This window comes from Acanthamoeba castellanii (genome assembly GCF_000313135.1).
Source record: "Acanthamoeba castellanii str. Neff unplaced genomic scaffold scf7180000084770, whole genome shotgun sequence".
NCBI lineage: Eukaryota > Discosea > Longamoebia > Acanthamoebidae > Acanthamoeba > Acanthamoeba castellanii.
In genome coordinates, this window is record NW_004457532.1 from 84,464 (window position 1) to 97,766 (window position 13,303).

General features: G+C 56.5%; 6 protein-coding genes across 6 annotated transcripts in view; 3 read left to right on the forward strand and 3 right to left on the reverse strand.

Moving 5' to 3' along the window:
- Positions 1-2,263, reverse strand: part of ACA1_263040 (kinesin motor domain containing protein) — a gene marked incomplete at both ends in the record, with an annotated part of 4,534 nt that extends 2,271 nt beyond the window's left edge. Inside the window, 7 exons of the mRNA XM_004341241.1 lie at positions 9-131; positions 235-418; positions 549-974; positions 1,099-1,279; positions 1,398-1,721; positions 1,888-2,110; positions 2,211-2,263. Of these exons, the coding sequence (XP_004341289.1) occupies positions 9-131; positions 235-418; positions 549-974; positions 1,099-1,279; positions 1,398-1,721; positions 1,888-2,110; positions 2,211-2,263 (1,514 nt within the window). The remainder of the gene's footprint in view (positions 1-8; positions 132-234; positions 419-548; positions 975-1,098; positions 1,280-1,397; positions 1,722-1,887; positions 2,111-2,210) is intronic.
- A 155-nt stretch (positions 2,264-2,418) lies between these two features.
- Positions 2,419-3,197, reverse strand: ACA1_263150 (uncharacterized protein; the record flags this gene model as incomplete). Its single annotated transcript, XM_004341242.1, has 3 exons — positions 2,419-2,454; positions 2,685-2,946; positions 2,983-3,197. 3 exons carry the CDS (start codon positions 3,195-3,197, stop codon positions 2,419-2,421), a joined length of 513 nt encoding a protein of 170 aa, XP_004341290.1.
- Positions 3,198-3,397: 200 nt separating this feature from the next.
- Positions 3,398-4,791, reverse strand: ACA1_263160 (transaldolase; the record flags this gene model as incomplete). Its single annotated transcript, XM_004341243.1, has 4 exons — positions 3,398-3,759; positions 3,911-4,002; positions 4,133-4,473; positions 4,621-4,791. The coding sequence occupies 4 exons, from the start codon at positions 4,789-4,791 to the stop codon at positions 3,398-3,400; spliced, it is 966 nt and encodes a 321-aa protein (XP_004341291.1).
- A 1,463-nt stretch (positions 4,792-6,254) lies between these two features.
- ACA1_263170 (homeobox domain containing protein) lies at positions 6,255-8,294 on the forward strand (the record flags this gene model as incomplete). The annotated part of the gene is made up of 4 exons (XM_004341244.1): positions 6,255-6,285; positions 6,367-7,874; positions 8,002-8,048; positions 8,156-8,294. 4 exons carry the CDS (start codon positions 6,255-6,257, stop codon positions 8,292-8,294), a joined length of 1,725 nt encoding a protein of 574 aa, XP_004341292.1.
- Positions 8,295-8,674: 380 nt separating this feature from the next.
- On the forward strand, positions 8,675-10,432 carry ACA1_263180 (uncharacterized protein; the record flags this gene model as incomplete). The annotated part of the gene is made up of 7 exons (XM_004341245.1): positions 8,675-8,910; positions 9,063-9,123; positions 9,206-9,260; positions 9,393-9,565; positions 9,675-9,771; positions 9,899-10,097; positions 10,270-10,432. 7 exons carry the CDS (start codon positions 8,675-8,677, stop codon positions 10,430-10,432), a joined length of 984 nt encoding a protein of 327 aa, XP_004341293.1.
- A 230-nt stretch (positions 10,433-10,662) lies between these two features.
- The window catches only part of ACA1_263190 (protein arginine Nmethyltransferase), a gene marked incomplete at both ends in the record, with an annotated part of 3,074 nt that continues 433 nt past the window's right edge, over positions 10,663-13,303 (forward strand). The window contains 9 exons of the mRNA XM_004341246.1: positions 10,663-10,745; positions 10,788-10,947; positions 11,070-11,234; positions 11,401-11,488; positions 11,645-11,808; positions 11,958-12,207; positions 12,340-12,669; positions 12,785-12,974; positions 13,058-13,166. Of these exons, the coding sequence (XP_004341294.1) occupies positions 10,663-10,745; positions 10,788-10,947; positions 11,070-11,234; positions 11,401-11,488; positions 11,645-11,808; positions 11,958-12,207; positions 12,340-12,669; positions 12,785-12,974; positions 13,058-13,166 (1,539 nt within the window). The remainder of the gene's footprint in view (positions 10,746-10,787; positions 10,948-11,069; positions 11,235-11,400; positions 11,489-11,644; positions 11,809-11,957; positions 12,208-12,339; positions 12,670-12,784; positions 12,975-13,057; positions 13,167-13,303) is intronic.

Consider the following 13,303-nt stretch of genomic DNA (forward strand, 5'->3'; position numbering starts at 1 on the left):
TTCTGGACGTTCTTCTTGATGACGCTGCGCTCGTTTTGTTGTGCTGGATGGTGCGCACTTCTTCCCTCATCTTGGAGATCTGAGGCGGCGTGAACACACCAGTGGTTCCTCTGTTGGGGTTCGTTTCCCAGCTGCGCAGAATCGGGGAGAGGGCGTGTTAGCGGTTTCACTCCCGACAGCGCGACACGCGCGACAAACACGCAACACACCGGTTGAGGATAGATAGGTCCGTACTCGTGAATGCTCTTCAGCTTCTTTTGCGAGAGGTGGGTGTCGTTCTTGCCGCGCTCCTCCAGCTCTCTGAGGTTCTGCTTGAAACGGGCACGCTCCTCCAGATTGGCCCTGATCTTGGCGACGATGACCTCGAGCGCAGACTGCTCTTTCTCTTCGGCAGCCGAGTTCTTCGCTTGTGTGTTGGCTGTACATGAGCATCGGGAACGAGCACTCAGTCAGTTTTGTTTTGTTTTGTTTTGTTTTGTTTTGTTTTGTTTTTGTGTTCACCATCAGAGTCAAGCTTGGTGAGAATGTGGGTAGTGCGGCGGGCGTACCGAGAAGCTCCTGCTTTTCCCTCTCCATCTGCTGGACCTTGGTCTTGAGCGCCGACACTTGAGCTCGCAGGGACTCGACGATCTGCTTGTATTCGGCGACGTGGTAGTTGATGTTGACCACGTTTCGCTTGACTTGCATTCGGATGTTCTTGGCTCTGTTGGCGTACTTGAGCGTGTTGAGCGAGTCCTCGTAGCTGAGTGAGGAGGGGCTCACAGTGGCAATCATCACCGTTCGACAGTTGCCGCCCAGAGAGTCCTTGAGGAGGCGCGTCAACTTGCTGTTGCGGTACGGGACGTGCACCTTGCCGCCCTTCTTCGCTCCCTCGCCCAGAGCATTGATGCAGTTGCCCAAAGCCAGCAGCGACTTGTTGATGTTGGCGCCTTCCTTGAGCCGCGCACCACAGTTGTTGGATACGCACGCGCGCTCTGCATAGGCGAAACGAATGGTGAGTCTCTCTCTCACACACACACACACACACACATTTACGGCAGCAAACGGGATTGATGTTGCCAAAGCAACGGCCGTGTGCGTGTGGTACGGATGACATACCAGACCCCGCCAAATCGATCAAGGCCAGCTTGCCCATCTTCACCGCGGCACGAACGTCGGCAGTGCGGTCTTTCTGCTGAACGGCGACCTGAAGCACAGCATGCGAGCGCGAGGACACTTCGTTGGCGTCCGTCGGAGAAACGGCGCGTCTTGTGTTGCCGCACAACAGCAGGTCCATGATCTGCGAATCGACCAGTTAACAGTTGTGTGAGGAAGAAGCAGGCTGAATGGGGCCAGACCATGGTCCTCCTGGCCTCCTTCGCAGGTGAGAAAAGCGCCAAAAGGAAAGGGGAAGGTACCTCGTCGGCGCTGTCGACTTTGTGTTGCGAGAGGCCGGCCACGACCGCTGTGTCGTTGGAGCTGACGCGCAGCTCGAGAGAGGTCGCGCCCTCGACGAGCAGATCGCGAATCTGTTCGTTGTAGATCTCGAGGTAGGAGATGAAGATGGTGAAGATGGTTTCGTCTCGTCGTTCCTCGATGCGAGCGAAGAGATCCTGCAGCGCCTGCGGCATAACGCCGGGCATGCTGGTGTTGCCGATCATGGTGTGCGTTTTACCAGATCCAGTCGCTCCGTAGGCGAAGACCGTGGCGTTGAAACCGGTCATGACGCCATCTATCAAATGCTAAACTCACGCGCACGTGAAGAAGAGATGAACACGCACGGGGGTAAGCGTTGATGGATTTGACATTGGCCAACAAGTTTTAAAAACAAACGTTAACCCCACCTCCGGGTCCAATCTATAAATAGATAGCTCTGTCGGCCAAACGAGACGACTCTGCTGGCGGTACCTTGGCGGTATGTTCGTAGACTTCAGCCTGCGAGCTGTACTGATCGAATACGCGGTCAAAAATGTAGCGTTGATCGCGCGATCGCCGGAAATGGTCGGGTACGCCTTTACTGTGGGCTGTGCTCGTGTCGGCGGGATCGAAGATGACTACGCGCTCATCGAGCACGCGCACCACCGTCCTGGATTTGGAGCAGTACTTCTCTTTGTCGTTGTCTGGCCGTACTCTGGTGATATGCGCATATATCAACGGAGTAGCTCAAGTGAGTGACCTGAAGAGGATCGATCCCCAGTTCTAACAGAGGAGGAAGAGCGATTCGCGTGTACCTCATGGCGACGATCATGTTAGGATTAGGATCTTTCTCGATAGCAGTATCCATGGAGGTTTGTTAATTATTCTCTTCTTCTCGTGTGCGTTTGCGATTTCTTCTCCCGCCTGTTCTCACGCATACATCCACCAACACCTCCTTCAACGTTGCGCGGCGGCTTGATCGAGGATCGTGCGATCTTCTTTCCTCTCACACTTAGGGAGCTTTTAGAAGGGCCAGCGCGTTCGTAGCGTTGGTTGCGTCTGTTGCGCGCCAAAGGAGTCGTGGTCGTTTGGTTTTGGCGGGAGAGGACGCAACGGCCAGGAATGAAAGGAATGCGCCAGAATTATTATTGTTATTGTTATTATTTTGTAGGCCTTTACGCACTCGGCAGCTCTGGTGGTGGTGGGGGGGCAGGGGCAGCCGTGGAAGAGCTGCTGCTCTGCGACGCAGAAGAAGGAGGCCTTGGGGGTGCGCGCTGGTCGTGGTGTACGAGCACGTGCGCGTGGAAGACGTTTTGGACGCTCTGCAGCGCAGGCGGGTTGACAAAGTAGACAAACTCCTCGTCGGGGACCACGTGCTGCTGGATGAGCTGCTCCAGCTGCTGGGGTGGCAGAGGCTGGAGGCTCCACAGGAGGAAGTGGCTGATGTCGGCTTCCAGGGCGTAGGGGAAGTCGTTCTTGGCCCACACCACGCGCTCGGAGCCTCCGGAGGTCGTGCGGGGAACGCCCTCACCACCGTCGTCGTCGTCAGTTCTTCTTCTTCCGGAAGACGAGGGCACAACAACGTACTTCTTGCCGTCCTCTGGCCGGGTGAGGTAGGGGAAGCCGAACCGGTGGTGCAGGATGAAGTCCCCCACCGTGACGAACTCACTGCGCATGACCTCCGTCTGCTGTCGGTAGCATCCCAGCTGTTCGGGCAGACGGCCCAGCTTCTCGAGCGCGTTGGACGCCATGACCTCCCGCACCTCGGCCCAGCTCAGGCAGTGCCGCACCGTGCCGTCCATGGGCCTGCCAGTCCAAGAAACAAATAAATGAAAGAATCAATAAAGAAGAAGGAAAAAAACATCACGCCCCCTCTTTTATCGGCCGTCGACGTTTATTCGCACAAGCGCAGCAAAGAAGAACGCGAGGAGAAGGAGCGCGAGCGGAAGGAGACAAGAGTCCCTTGGGGGGAGGGGGACTGGATTCGCGGGCCACCACACCCTTAGGCCGACAGCCTCTTCTTGATGTCGTTCTCGAGCTTGACGACATCGGCCACGAACTTGCGAATGCCTTCGGCAAGCTTGAAATCGGCCATCTCGTTTTCGTTGAGAAGGAAGCGGAAAGTCTTCTCGTCGAGGTTGAGCTCCTCGAGATCGGCATTCGCTGCCGCTTCGGGGTTGAGCTTGCGCGGCACGTCGGCATCGGTCGCCTGCAGCTCACCGAGCAGCTGGGGCGAGATGGTGAGCAAATCGCAGCCAGCCAGTTCGATGACCTGCTCCTTGGTCCTGAAGCTTGCGCCCATGACCTGCGTCTTGAAACCATACTTGCGCATGTAGTTGTAGATGCTGGTCACCGAGAGCACACCTTGTACCCACCCATGCGACACGCACAACACGTAACAGGGGGAAGCTGATCAGCATTGAACAGAGTGAGGCGGTGGGAGGTAGGGAGAGTTGTGTGGAGGATAGAGAGGAAGGAGGGAAGACGTGGAGAAAGAGTGCGATGAACTTAGTACCTGGGTCCTCCGAGGGAGGATAAGAGGACTTGCCCTCCTTCTGCTTGTAAAAGTCCGTGATGCGCCCAGCAAAAGGCGAGATCAGCGTCACTCTGCACAGCACACCATAACGCCATTATGGTGGTGTCAATTGGCCGCAGCGCAAGTGGAGCACCAGCATCCCCAATGGGGTTGCGAGAGAAGAGGGGAGGGAGGGAGAGAGGGAGAGAGAGAAGCACGAACCCGTTCTTGCCGGCGAGGGCTGCCTGCTCGACGCAAAACAGCAGGGTCATGTTGACGTGCAGGCCTTCAGCTTCCAGCTGCTTGGCCGCTTGGAGACCCTCCCAGGTGGAAGCGATCTTCAACAGGACGCGGTCGCTGGCAATGCCAGCTTCCTTGTAGAGGGCGATGAGCTCCCTACCCTTGGCAACGTTGGCTTCGGTGTCGAAGGACAGGCGAGCGTCAATCTCGGTGGAGACGCGACCGGGCACGATCTTGAGGATCTCAACGCCGAAGTTCACGAACAGCTTGTCCATGGCTCTTTCAGTCTGTTCGGCGAGCGTCGATCCCTTGCTCTTGCCGTACTGCCAGCACAGCACACAAGCAGTAGCCACGTGGCGATGAGAGAAGTGCAAACAAGCAACAAATGGGGAGGGGGGGGCACAATAAAACACAAATCAAGGCCAGCGTGGTGCACTGCAGAAAAGATCAGCGTGTGGTGGGAGTTGTACCGCAACTGCATCTTCGAGAAGGTGCTGGTACTGCGGCAACTGCGATGCGGCCAACATCAGAGAAGGATTGGTCGTGGCATCCTGCGGCTTGTACTTTTCAATCGAACCGAAGTCGCCAGTGTCGGCAACCACGATGGTGTGCTGCTTCAACTTGTCGAGCGCTGTGGCCATGCTGCTTTGCGTGTGTAAAGAAAGAAGAAACTTGGATTGCTGGTGCTGCGGGCAGCCAGATAAATACTGCTAGTGCTCGGGCCGCCCCGACTGGCTCGCCACCGCCGCCTTCCATACCTCCCATTCTTCGACCGACGCCGCTGTTTCGGGTGGAGCAAGGCAAGAATTTGAATGCAGGCCTTCCAAGCGGGCCGACCAAACGGCGACACGGGAAGAAGAAAATTTGGACTATGCCTGTCTGGCATTCTCTGTGCTTCTTGGGCCGTTGCACGCACCCTCCGAACCGGCTTCACCGCGCTTGGCGAAAAGGGAAGCCTTTTCTTCACCCCGCTTCTCGACACCATGGACAATGGACCATTGTCTTCGCTGCCTCTTCGTCTTTCTTGAGGGAGGCAAGGTGGGTGCGCCCGCGAGACCTCACAACAAAAGAAAACTCACCCAAACCTGCGGGGATCGAGAGATCATGTATTCCTAAAGTCGTAAGCCTCAAGACAACCGGCTGGCGAAATCTCTGCCGGCATCCAACCAGTTACGACTTCTGACTTCCTAATATAGTCAACTTTCTTCTCCGAGCTAAATTTCTCCACGCGAAAACTCGATGCTAACATAACCTTGATAAAACCGGGCATCCCTTGCTGTGTCCGTGTTCCGCTTTGCAATCGTGCAAAGGATGTGCGCGATTGCTACCGCACGTGGGGTCTCGTTACTGCTGCGTCCCGGGCGGCCGGGAAGAGGGCGAAACGAGAGGCCTCTTGATGTCGGCGGCCTGCGCTCGTGGCCCAAACGCGGTCTTGTGCGTGTAAAGATAGTTCATTCCTACCCAAAGCAGCACAAGATTATCGAGAGCCCGTGTGTGTTTGCGGTCGAAACCGAAGAAGAAACGAAATCGATCGGCAACTACGGCACACGTATGAGTCAGAGCCAGGGCCACCCGTCTTCGCGATTAAGCTCTGTACTTCTTCGAGAGCAGCCGCCACAAGGACTAGCAAGCAACGTTGACAGTAACAATGGCTTCGCGGCTGACAGGTTAGACTTAGACTTCTCACTCTATGTGTGTGTGTGTCTGTGTAGTAATGGTGGCGCGGTCTTATATGACGTGCTCCCTTCCGTTGCTAGAGCCATTGGTGTTTTTCCGCCTCCTCCTCAAAGATCTGATCCTCGGAGGGGTTGTTGATCGTTCTTGTGATGTGATTGGAAGATCTTTCCCACATTTTTTATGGTTCGATCAAAGAAACAAACTGACTGGGCGAGGTTTTTTTCGTTGTACGACCAGGCTCGCGCATTACGAGAAAAGATGGCCGAAGGAACACGCGGCCGAGCAAACCCTGAGGGGCTTGGCCGACTGCAGGTCGAGTCCGGAGACCTCGCAGCAGCAGAACGGACATCACCGCCCACTGCTGCCGCCGTTGACCTCGCTACCACTCCGCAGCTCCCCGTCGGCCGGCGGTGGCGGCAAGGAGGACATGCTTCTACCCCCATTGCGCACTTCTCAAGGTTCGTGTGGTGAATGGCCCCCTTCCTGCACACTTTGGCTCTTTCTGACCGTGGGCGCGGTTCCTTCGCCCCCCCCCCCAGAACTGTTACAACCGGCTGTGGCGGTGGCGCCGCCCATTCCCTTCATCCCAACCTCCTTCTCACTCAAGCCCTCGCCATCAACGCTCCTCGGCCTTCACCATTCCAGCCTGCCTTCGTTGGATCGCGCATCGCTGCGGTCAGCATCCTCTCCCACGTACGGCGAGCCAACGCCGGGCAAACGCCTTCCAGAGAAGCTGCCGCCATTTATCCTCGGCGGCGGCGGCCCCGGCGGTCACGACTATCCGATGTACGATGGCCTCATGCCCGTGGATTGGAACAGCTCATCCAGCAAAGTGATTGCCCAGCGTGAGCGGCTCCTCCGCACTGTCATGGATGCATCCGCCACCGCTCGACCCGCCGCCGCCGCCGCCGCCGCCAGGGAGGGAGTAATAGTCGGCGACAACGGCGTTAGCGCAGCCGCTCCATCTGCCGAGCCCAGGGCGGCGGCCGTCATCTCTACCTCCGGCGGCGGTCTCGGGATCGCTCCTACGACTACGACAACAGCCATGACCACCATGGAGGACTCTGAGGAAGGCTACCGGGAGGGCTTCATGGATGGCTACAAAGAAGGCCGGAAGGAGGGCTACGAGGGAACGCACCACTTCAAGGAGGCCTATCGCGACGGATTCCGCGAGGGGCGGACGGGCGGCTACATCGACGGCAAGCAGGAAGGCTATCGAGGCGGCCGCATCGATGGTGCGCTTGCCACGAGCCTTGACGAGGAATGGGACATCGATCAATATGGCAACATGCTCGACTCCGAGGCCACCCGTGGCTGGCGCGGGCAGGCGCTCCCCCCTCTTCGACGAGCGAAGCTGCACGCCGGCAATGGCGCTGCTGTGCCGCCGCCGCCAGCCCTGCCGCCGGCTCATCAGCAACATCACCCCAGCCGACCACAGAGCGCAGTCTGGGAGCGAGTACCGGCCGACAAGGGAGCGAGCAACGACCGCGTCAGTTCCGTCTCCATCAATTTCGATTTTAGCGGACCAACGACCTCCCAGCAGCATGATCACGGCACCCACCGACATCACCATCACCATCACCACAGCCACAGCCACAGCCACAACCATCGTCACCACCACTACCACAGCCACAATCACCACGATCACGGCGACCCTCATCGATGTTCACGAGTGGACGTGGAAGACTCAGGAGAAGGGAGGAGGCGAGACGACGACACCAACAACCCCTGCGGGCGGACCGGCAGCGATACGCACGACGAAAAGGACATCGCCGAGAGCTTCGGGGAGGAAAGCAGAGACCTTAGACGAACAGACGAACGGGACGGAGGAGAAAATAAGAAGAAGAGGAAGAAGCGAAAACGCGAGGCAGAGGCCCGCCGCGACGGAAACCCGACCGACCGATTCGACGCAACGTTGCGGGACAGCAAGAAGCGGCCACGGAGTGAACATTCCGCAGCCAGTCCGCCCGACAGCACAGACAGCGAGAAGAAAAGAAAGAGGGCTACGCGAGAACAGCTCGACATCCTTGAACGAGTGTTTGAGCAGGTACCAATTGCCTTCCCCCCCCCTCATTCACACAACTGGTCCGCCGCACGTGCCTCACCTCGCACCATTCCAACACACCGCCGGATTCACTCGTGCAGGAAGAGCTACCTCACGAACGAGAAGGAAGGAGTTAGCCAATGAACTGGGCTTCAGTCCTCGCCGGATCCAGATCTGGTACCCACCACCACCGCGCCAATGTGATGCTATCATGGCCAGTGCTAGCGGCGGCAGAGGACGAAGAAGAAGCTAAACAACGCGCGATGCCCCCTTCCCCAAAACAGGTTCCAGAATAGGAGGGCCAAGTCGAAAAAGAAGGAAGGAAAGCAGTACGTCATGGTGAACTACGGCAAGCACTCCTTCAAGAAGGAACCGAGGGAGAATGCCAAGCAGAACGGCGGCGGGCCTGGTGTAGCCGACTAGGCGCACCTGGTGTCCTGTCCTGGCGGCGGCACTCCCGAACATGATGTGTCGCATCATCGGCCTCCCTCTCTCGGGTTAAAAACAAAAACTTGTACAATCCAGGCCGGCTGGTGTGCCTGTGGTGGTACCAAAAGGTTTTCCCGCGAAGACCAACAGTGGGGAACCTTCGTTCGCCTTTCTCACGCGGTCGCCCATTGGTCCGGAGGGGTAAGCTTTTTCGGCCTATTTTTAATTTCATTTCGGGGCCGACTCCGCTCTTCTTGGAGTGACATTTTTTTGTTGTTGCGTCCGGTCTCTGCCTCTTCCGATTATTACGAGCGGCTAGGCCGTTAACCGTTTGTCTGCTGGAAGAAGGCGAAGAAGAAAGATCGGAACAGAAGATGACGACGATCCGTGACCTGGTACAAAATTACGTGATTGACACGACCTACTGGACGGGACCCGATCCAACGTGGAATCAAGTCTATGCTACGCGCATCGCGGCCGTCGTGGCTCTCGGCACCCTCTACGCCTTCTTGTTCAAGCTGCTTTACGTCGTCTGCGAGGCACTCTCCTACCGTCTCTTCCGCAAGTATAAGTCTCTTAACGAGATGCAGAAAGTCGATTGGACCTCGCGGTACGTCGACGTAGTCGTCACAAGACGCGTTTTTTGTGTCTTAGTCCTACTTTCAATCGCTAAATGAAATGATATAATTTTCATTTGACAATTTCGATGATCATTTTTTTTTAACTTCATTTATTGTATTGGGTCGGTTGCTTTCCACGCAGGGTGGTAGCCATGTTCTTCATTATTGTCAACACGTACCAGGCCTACCTTCTCATCGGCGAGGTAAGTGTTCACCTTCCGCCGTGGTCCCCGCGCCTACAATCAACCGTATTGACCACCTTCCTGCTTCCTCCTGCAATCACAGAGCCACCACTCCATCGTGCCGGTGGAGGGCACCGATCCGACCAACTGGGACACCGGTTTGTGCGCTCTTTTCCTATCATGCTGCTGCTGCTGCTGCTGCTGCTATCGCGGCTGGGATGGTATCGTTAACCACTTGCTCTCTCTCCCCTCCGCTTCCTACCTTTTGGCGCATATCCGCTCATGAGCAGCTCAGTGGCGGCTGGACACAACCGTGACGGACAACTGCCTCTACCTGCTGTATCTCTACTATGTCTTCGTGTTCGCCTACGAGCTGTACGACCTCAAGAACTGCTGGGACATTCGAATGATGTCTGGCGTGCTCCACCATGTCGTCCTCCTCATCATCATTCCCATGAACTGGGTACGTGCAACCGCGAGAAGCGCACTGTTCTCTCCCATATTCTTCCCGCCAGCTCGAGTGTGCTGACTTTCTCACCTCTCTCCCTCCGTGGTCGTCATCACGATCACAGCCCATTACGCTTATTGCCGTTCCTAGCGTGTGGATGACTGTGTGCACCTACTTCACCAACATTCCCGCTCACATCCGTTCGTTCATGGTGCACTTGGGTAAGTGTGTGCATGCATCGTTGTGTGCATTCCAGCGGCGCCGTAGATATATAGATGGAGTAACCCGCTGACCACCAAACGGCGTGTGTGTTCGTTTCGCGACTTCCACCCCTCTCCCCCACTCCAGGATACCGCGACACCAAGTTTTACACTTACAACAAGTGGGCCTGGTGGATCTCGTACATCGTATTCCGACTGTTCGGCATCCCGTGGTTCTCGTCGGTGATGTGGTTCACCATCGCACCCATGAAGGCCCAGTCGCCCATGTTCCCCATCGTCTACTATTTTGCTGCCATGGCTGTCCACTACTCCCTTTCGCTCTACTGGTACGGCGCACACTGTGATCATTATCATCATGTTGTGTATGTGCGTGTGTGCGTGTGTGCGTGTGTGCGGAGATTCTACTCTCTCTCTCTCTCCTCAGTGCTAGACAGCATCCTTCTTCTTCTGGTGACTGACTCAATCGTGCCGTTTGGATGTTTTTTTCTGGTCACCTAGGTTCGTGGAGATGACCAAGACCATGTTCCCGGTGTCGAGGGAGATGAAGAGGGTGGGCAGCTATGCCCTGGTCCCCAAGCTTGCCGACAAGTCGAAGCGTAACCGTGGCGGTGAGAGCGAGAGCGAGAGCGGCGAAGACGAGGGTGGCCAGAAGTTCGACTGAAGTGCTGAAGACCACCAGCAGCGGGCCGAGGCGGCGGAGAGGTCGGCCAGGAGCTGAGTGTGGCAGCAGTGAATGGTTTCCCCGTCCGAAAAATAGGCTTCGTACGCAGTGAAGTGCCTCCTATCTCCAATTTTTTTAAAACCTTTTCCTGAGTTTTTTCCGCTTTTTGGGCTCGGGCGGAGTGCAAATAATCTGTGATTTCGGTAGTGTGTTTTCTTGTGGCAGCTGCAATGGACGATCGCATCTCGCTTGGTGTTGACACCAATTGCGTGCCCGATATAGAGGAGACGCTCCAATTTTCGCGTTCCTCTGGGTATGACTTTATTTCGGTGCCGCTCGTTCATCCGCGCTACAGGAGGCCCTTCGACGCCCTCGTGATCAAGCGCGATGAGCCGCTCACGCGCTCTGACACCCTGCTCGGCTCGAACGACTGGACGACCAGCGTCATCGGAAAGATTTCGCCCTGGCTCGATTGTGATTCTGAGAGTGCTGCGATCAGGACCCGCTCCGAGAAGGTGTGCCCTTCCTCTCTCCTTTCTCGATCTGCGTTGAGATCTCATTTCATCTCATTTCTCTGCTGGGCCGAATTCACACAATTTAAAATTAACACATTAATAATTTCTTCCCATGTGCGTAGGCCTTCAAGCAGGAGGTGGCGTGGGCGACCCATTTGGGCCTGCACGCTGTAATGCTGCCCGCACCCCGCTTCCACTCGACCAACTACTCGCACGTCATCAACCACGTCGCAAGCAACCTCTCGTACATGCAGGCCTGGGTCAAGATTCCACTTGTTGCGCCAGAGGTCCTTCTTCAGGTTAGGACCTCCCTCTTTTCTCTCTCTCTCTCTCTCTACTTTGGCTGGAAGCGGCATTGTCAACTCTTCTCCCGATCCATCAATTTGCTTGCCTCAATCTTACTGATTATATGAATTTATTACTAAATAATTCAAGGATGACGATCACCAGCAGTCAGAGCAAGAAGCACGAGAGACCGATCCTTGGGAGTGGTGGAACAACCTCCGCCTCTTGGCTGAGCACAACTCCAACATGGGCGTAGGTACTGAGATCTCTCCGCCCTCTCCTCCCAATTCGAACCTCAATGCTTGCCCACATCAACGCTCTCCCTGGCGAGAGACCAACCTTCGCTCACCACTCTCTTTTTCTTCTTCCATGCGGCGTGCTTCCTGGCTCCTCCTCTGGACCCACCCACTAGCCCTGGAGCTGACTGCGGACTTGCCCGGCGAGAAGGCGCTGAAGAGGTGGCTCGGCGAGCCCGTCAAGGCCGTCATTCTGCCCACGAGCATCTTCCTGACGAACAAGTTGGGTTACCCCACGCTTTCCAAGAAGCACCAGGCCTTCCTCTGCCGTTTGTTCAGGGTACTCCCGCCCCACCACCACGACCACCACCCACCACCACGCTATCGAATCTCCAATGATCGTTTGGTTGGCCAGCCTGAACTTTTCCAGTGCTCGCATGTGGATAACCGCCAGCTCACCTCGCCTTGATACTCTCTCTCTCTCTCTAGTATCGTCTGCAATTCATCGTGACCGGATCGCCGCACCACAAGGACGGACTCTCGGCTTACCAGCAGTACATCCGCTTCCTGCACCGCAAGCAGTCGCCCCTCACCGACCAGGAGCACTTCGAGGCGCCCTACTGGGACTACCTCCAGGCTCCGCTCCAGCCCCTGATGGACAACCTGGAGTCACAGACGTATGAGACCTTCGAGAGGGATCCCGTCAAGTACCGCGAATATGAGCGGGCCTGCTTTGAAGGTAAGACCGTTTCGCTCCACCGTTCTCGAGGCCTATCTCGCTTGCTCACCCCACCCTAAAAGGAGTTTTAATGATTACTCGGCGAGAATACTAACGCCTTGACATCGGTCGTGACCGCCCGTGCACACACAGCTTTGAAGAAGAGGGGCAAAGATGAGGAGACCGTCCTCATGGTGGTTGGCGCCGGCCGAGGCCCTCTGGTTGCCGGGGCTCTCCGCGCCGCTAAACAGGCCGAGCGAAAGCTGAAGGTGTACGCCGTCGACAAGAACCCCAACGCTGTCATCACCCTTCGCAACCGCAAGGTCGCCGAGGGCTGGGACAATGTGACCGTGGTCGACACCGACATGAGGGTGTGGAACGCCCCAGAGAAGGCCGATATCCTCGTCAGCGAGCTCCTTGGTTCCTTCGGTGACAACGAGCTGTCGCCCGAGTGTCTGGATGGCGCCCAGAAGTTCCTCAAGGGTATGCATTCATCCTTAGGCTCTTCCTCTCTGTGGCGACAAGACGAAGTGCCGCCTGAAGGGTCCTTAGCACGCAGCCCTTGTTACGCTGTCCTAACTGATGCGCGCGCGCACAGAAATCGGTGGCATCAGTATTCCGAGCGCGTACACGTCCTATTTGGCTCCGCTCAGTTCGTCCAAGCTCTACAATGAAGTGAAGGCGTACAACGACCGGAAGCACTTTGAGACGGCCTATGTCGTCAAGTTCCACAACACCGACCAGTTGGCTGAGGCCAAGCCTTGCTTCACCTTCACGCATCCCAACAGGTCCCCCCCCAAATTCCCCACCGACACGATTGCGCGCGAGTACTAACGCTATTTCACGGTACTACCCGAATTCTAATCACCAGGGCTGCGCTGATCGACAACAGCCGCTACACCAAGCTCTCGTGGGTCATCGAAGAGGCCTCTACCCTGCACGGTTTTGGCGGTTACTTTGATGCCACGCTGTTCGAAGAAGTCCATCTCAGTACGCATCCCTCCTACGTTGCTCTTTCAAAGCACTTCGCTTTGTCGGTTTTTTATAACCCTAAGCGCATACTCACCCCTTCGACAGGCATCAACCCCGCCACCTTCTCTGAGGGCATGATCAGTTG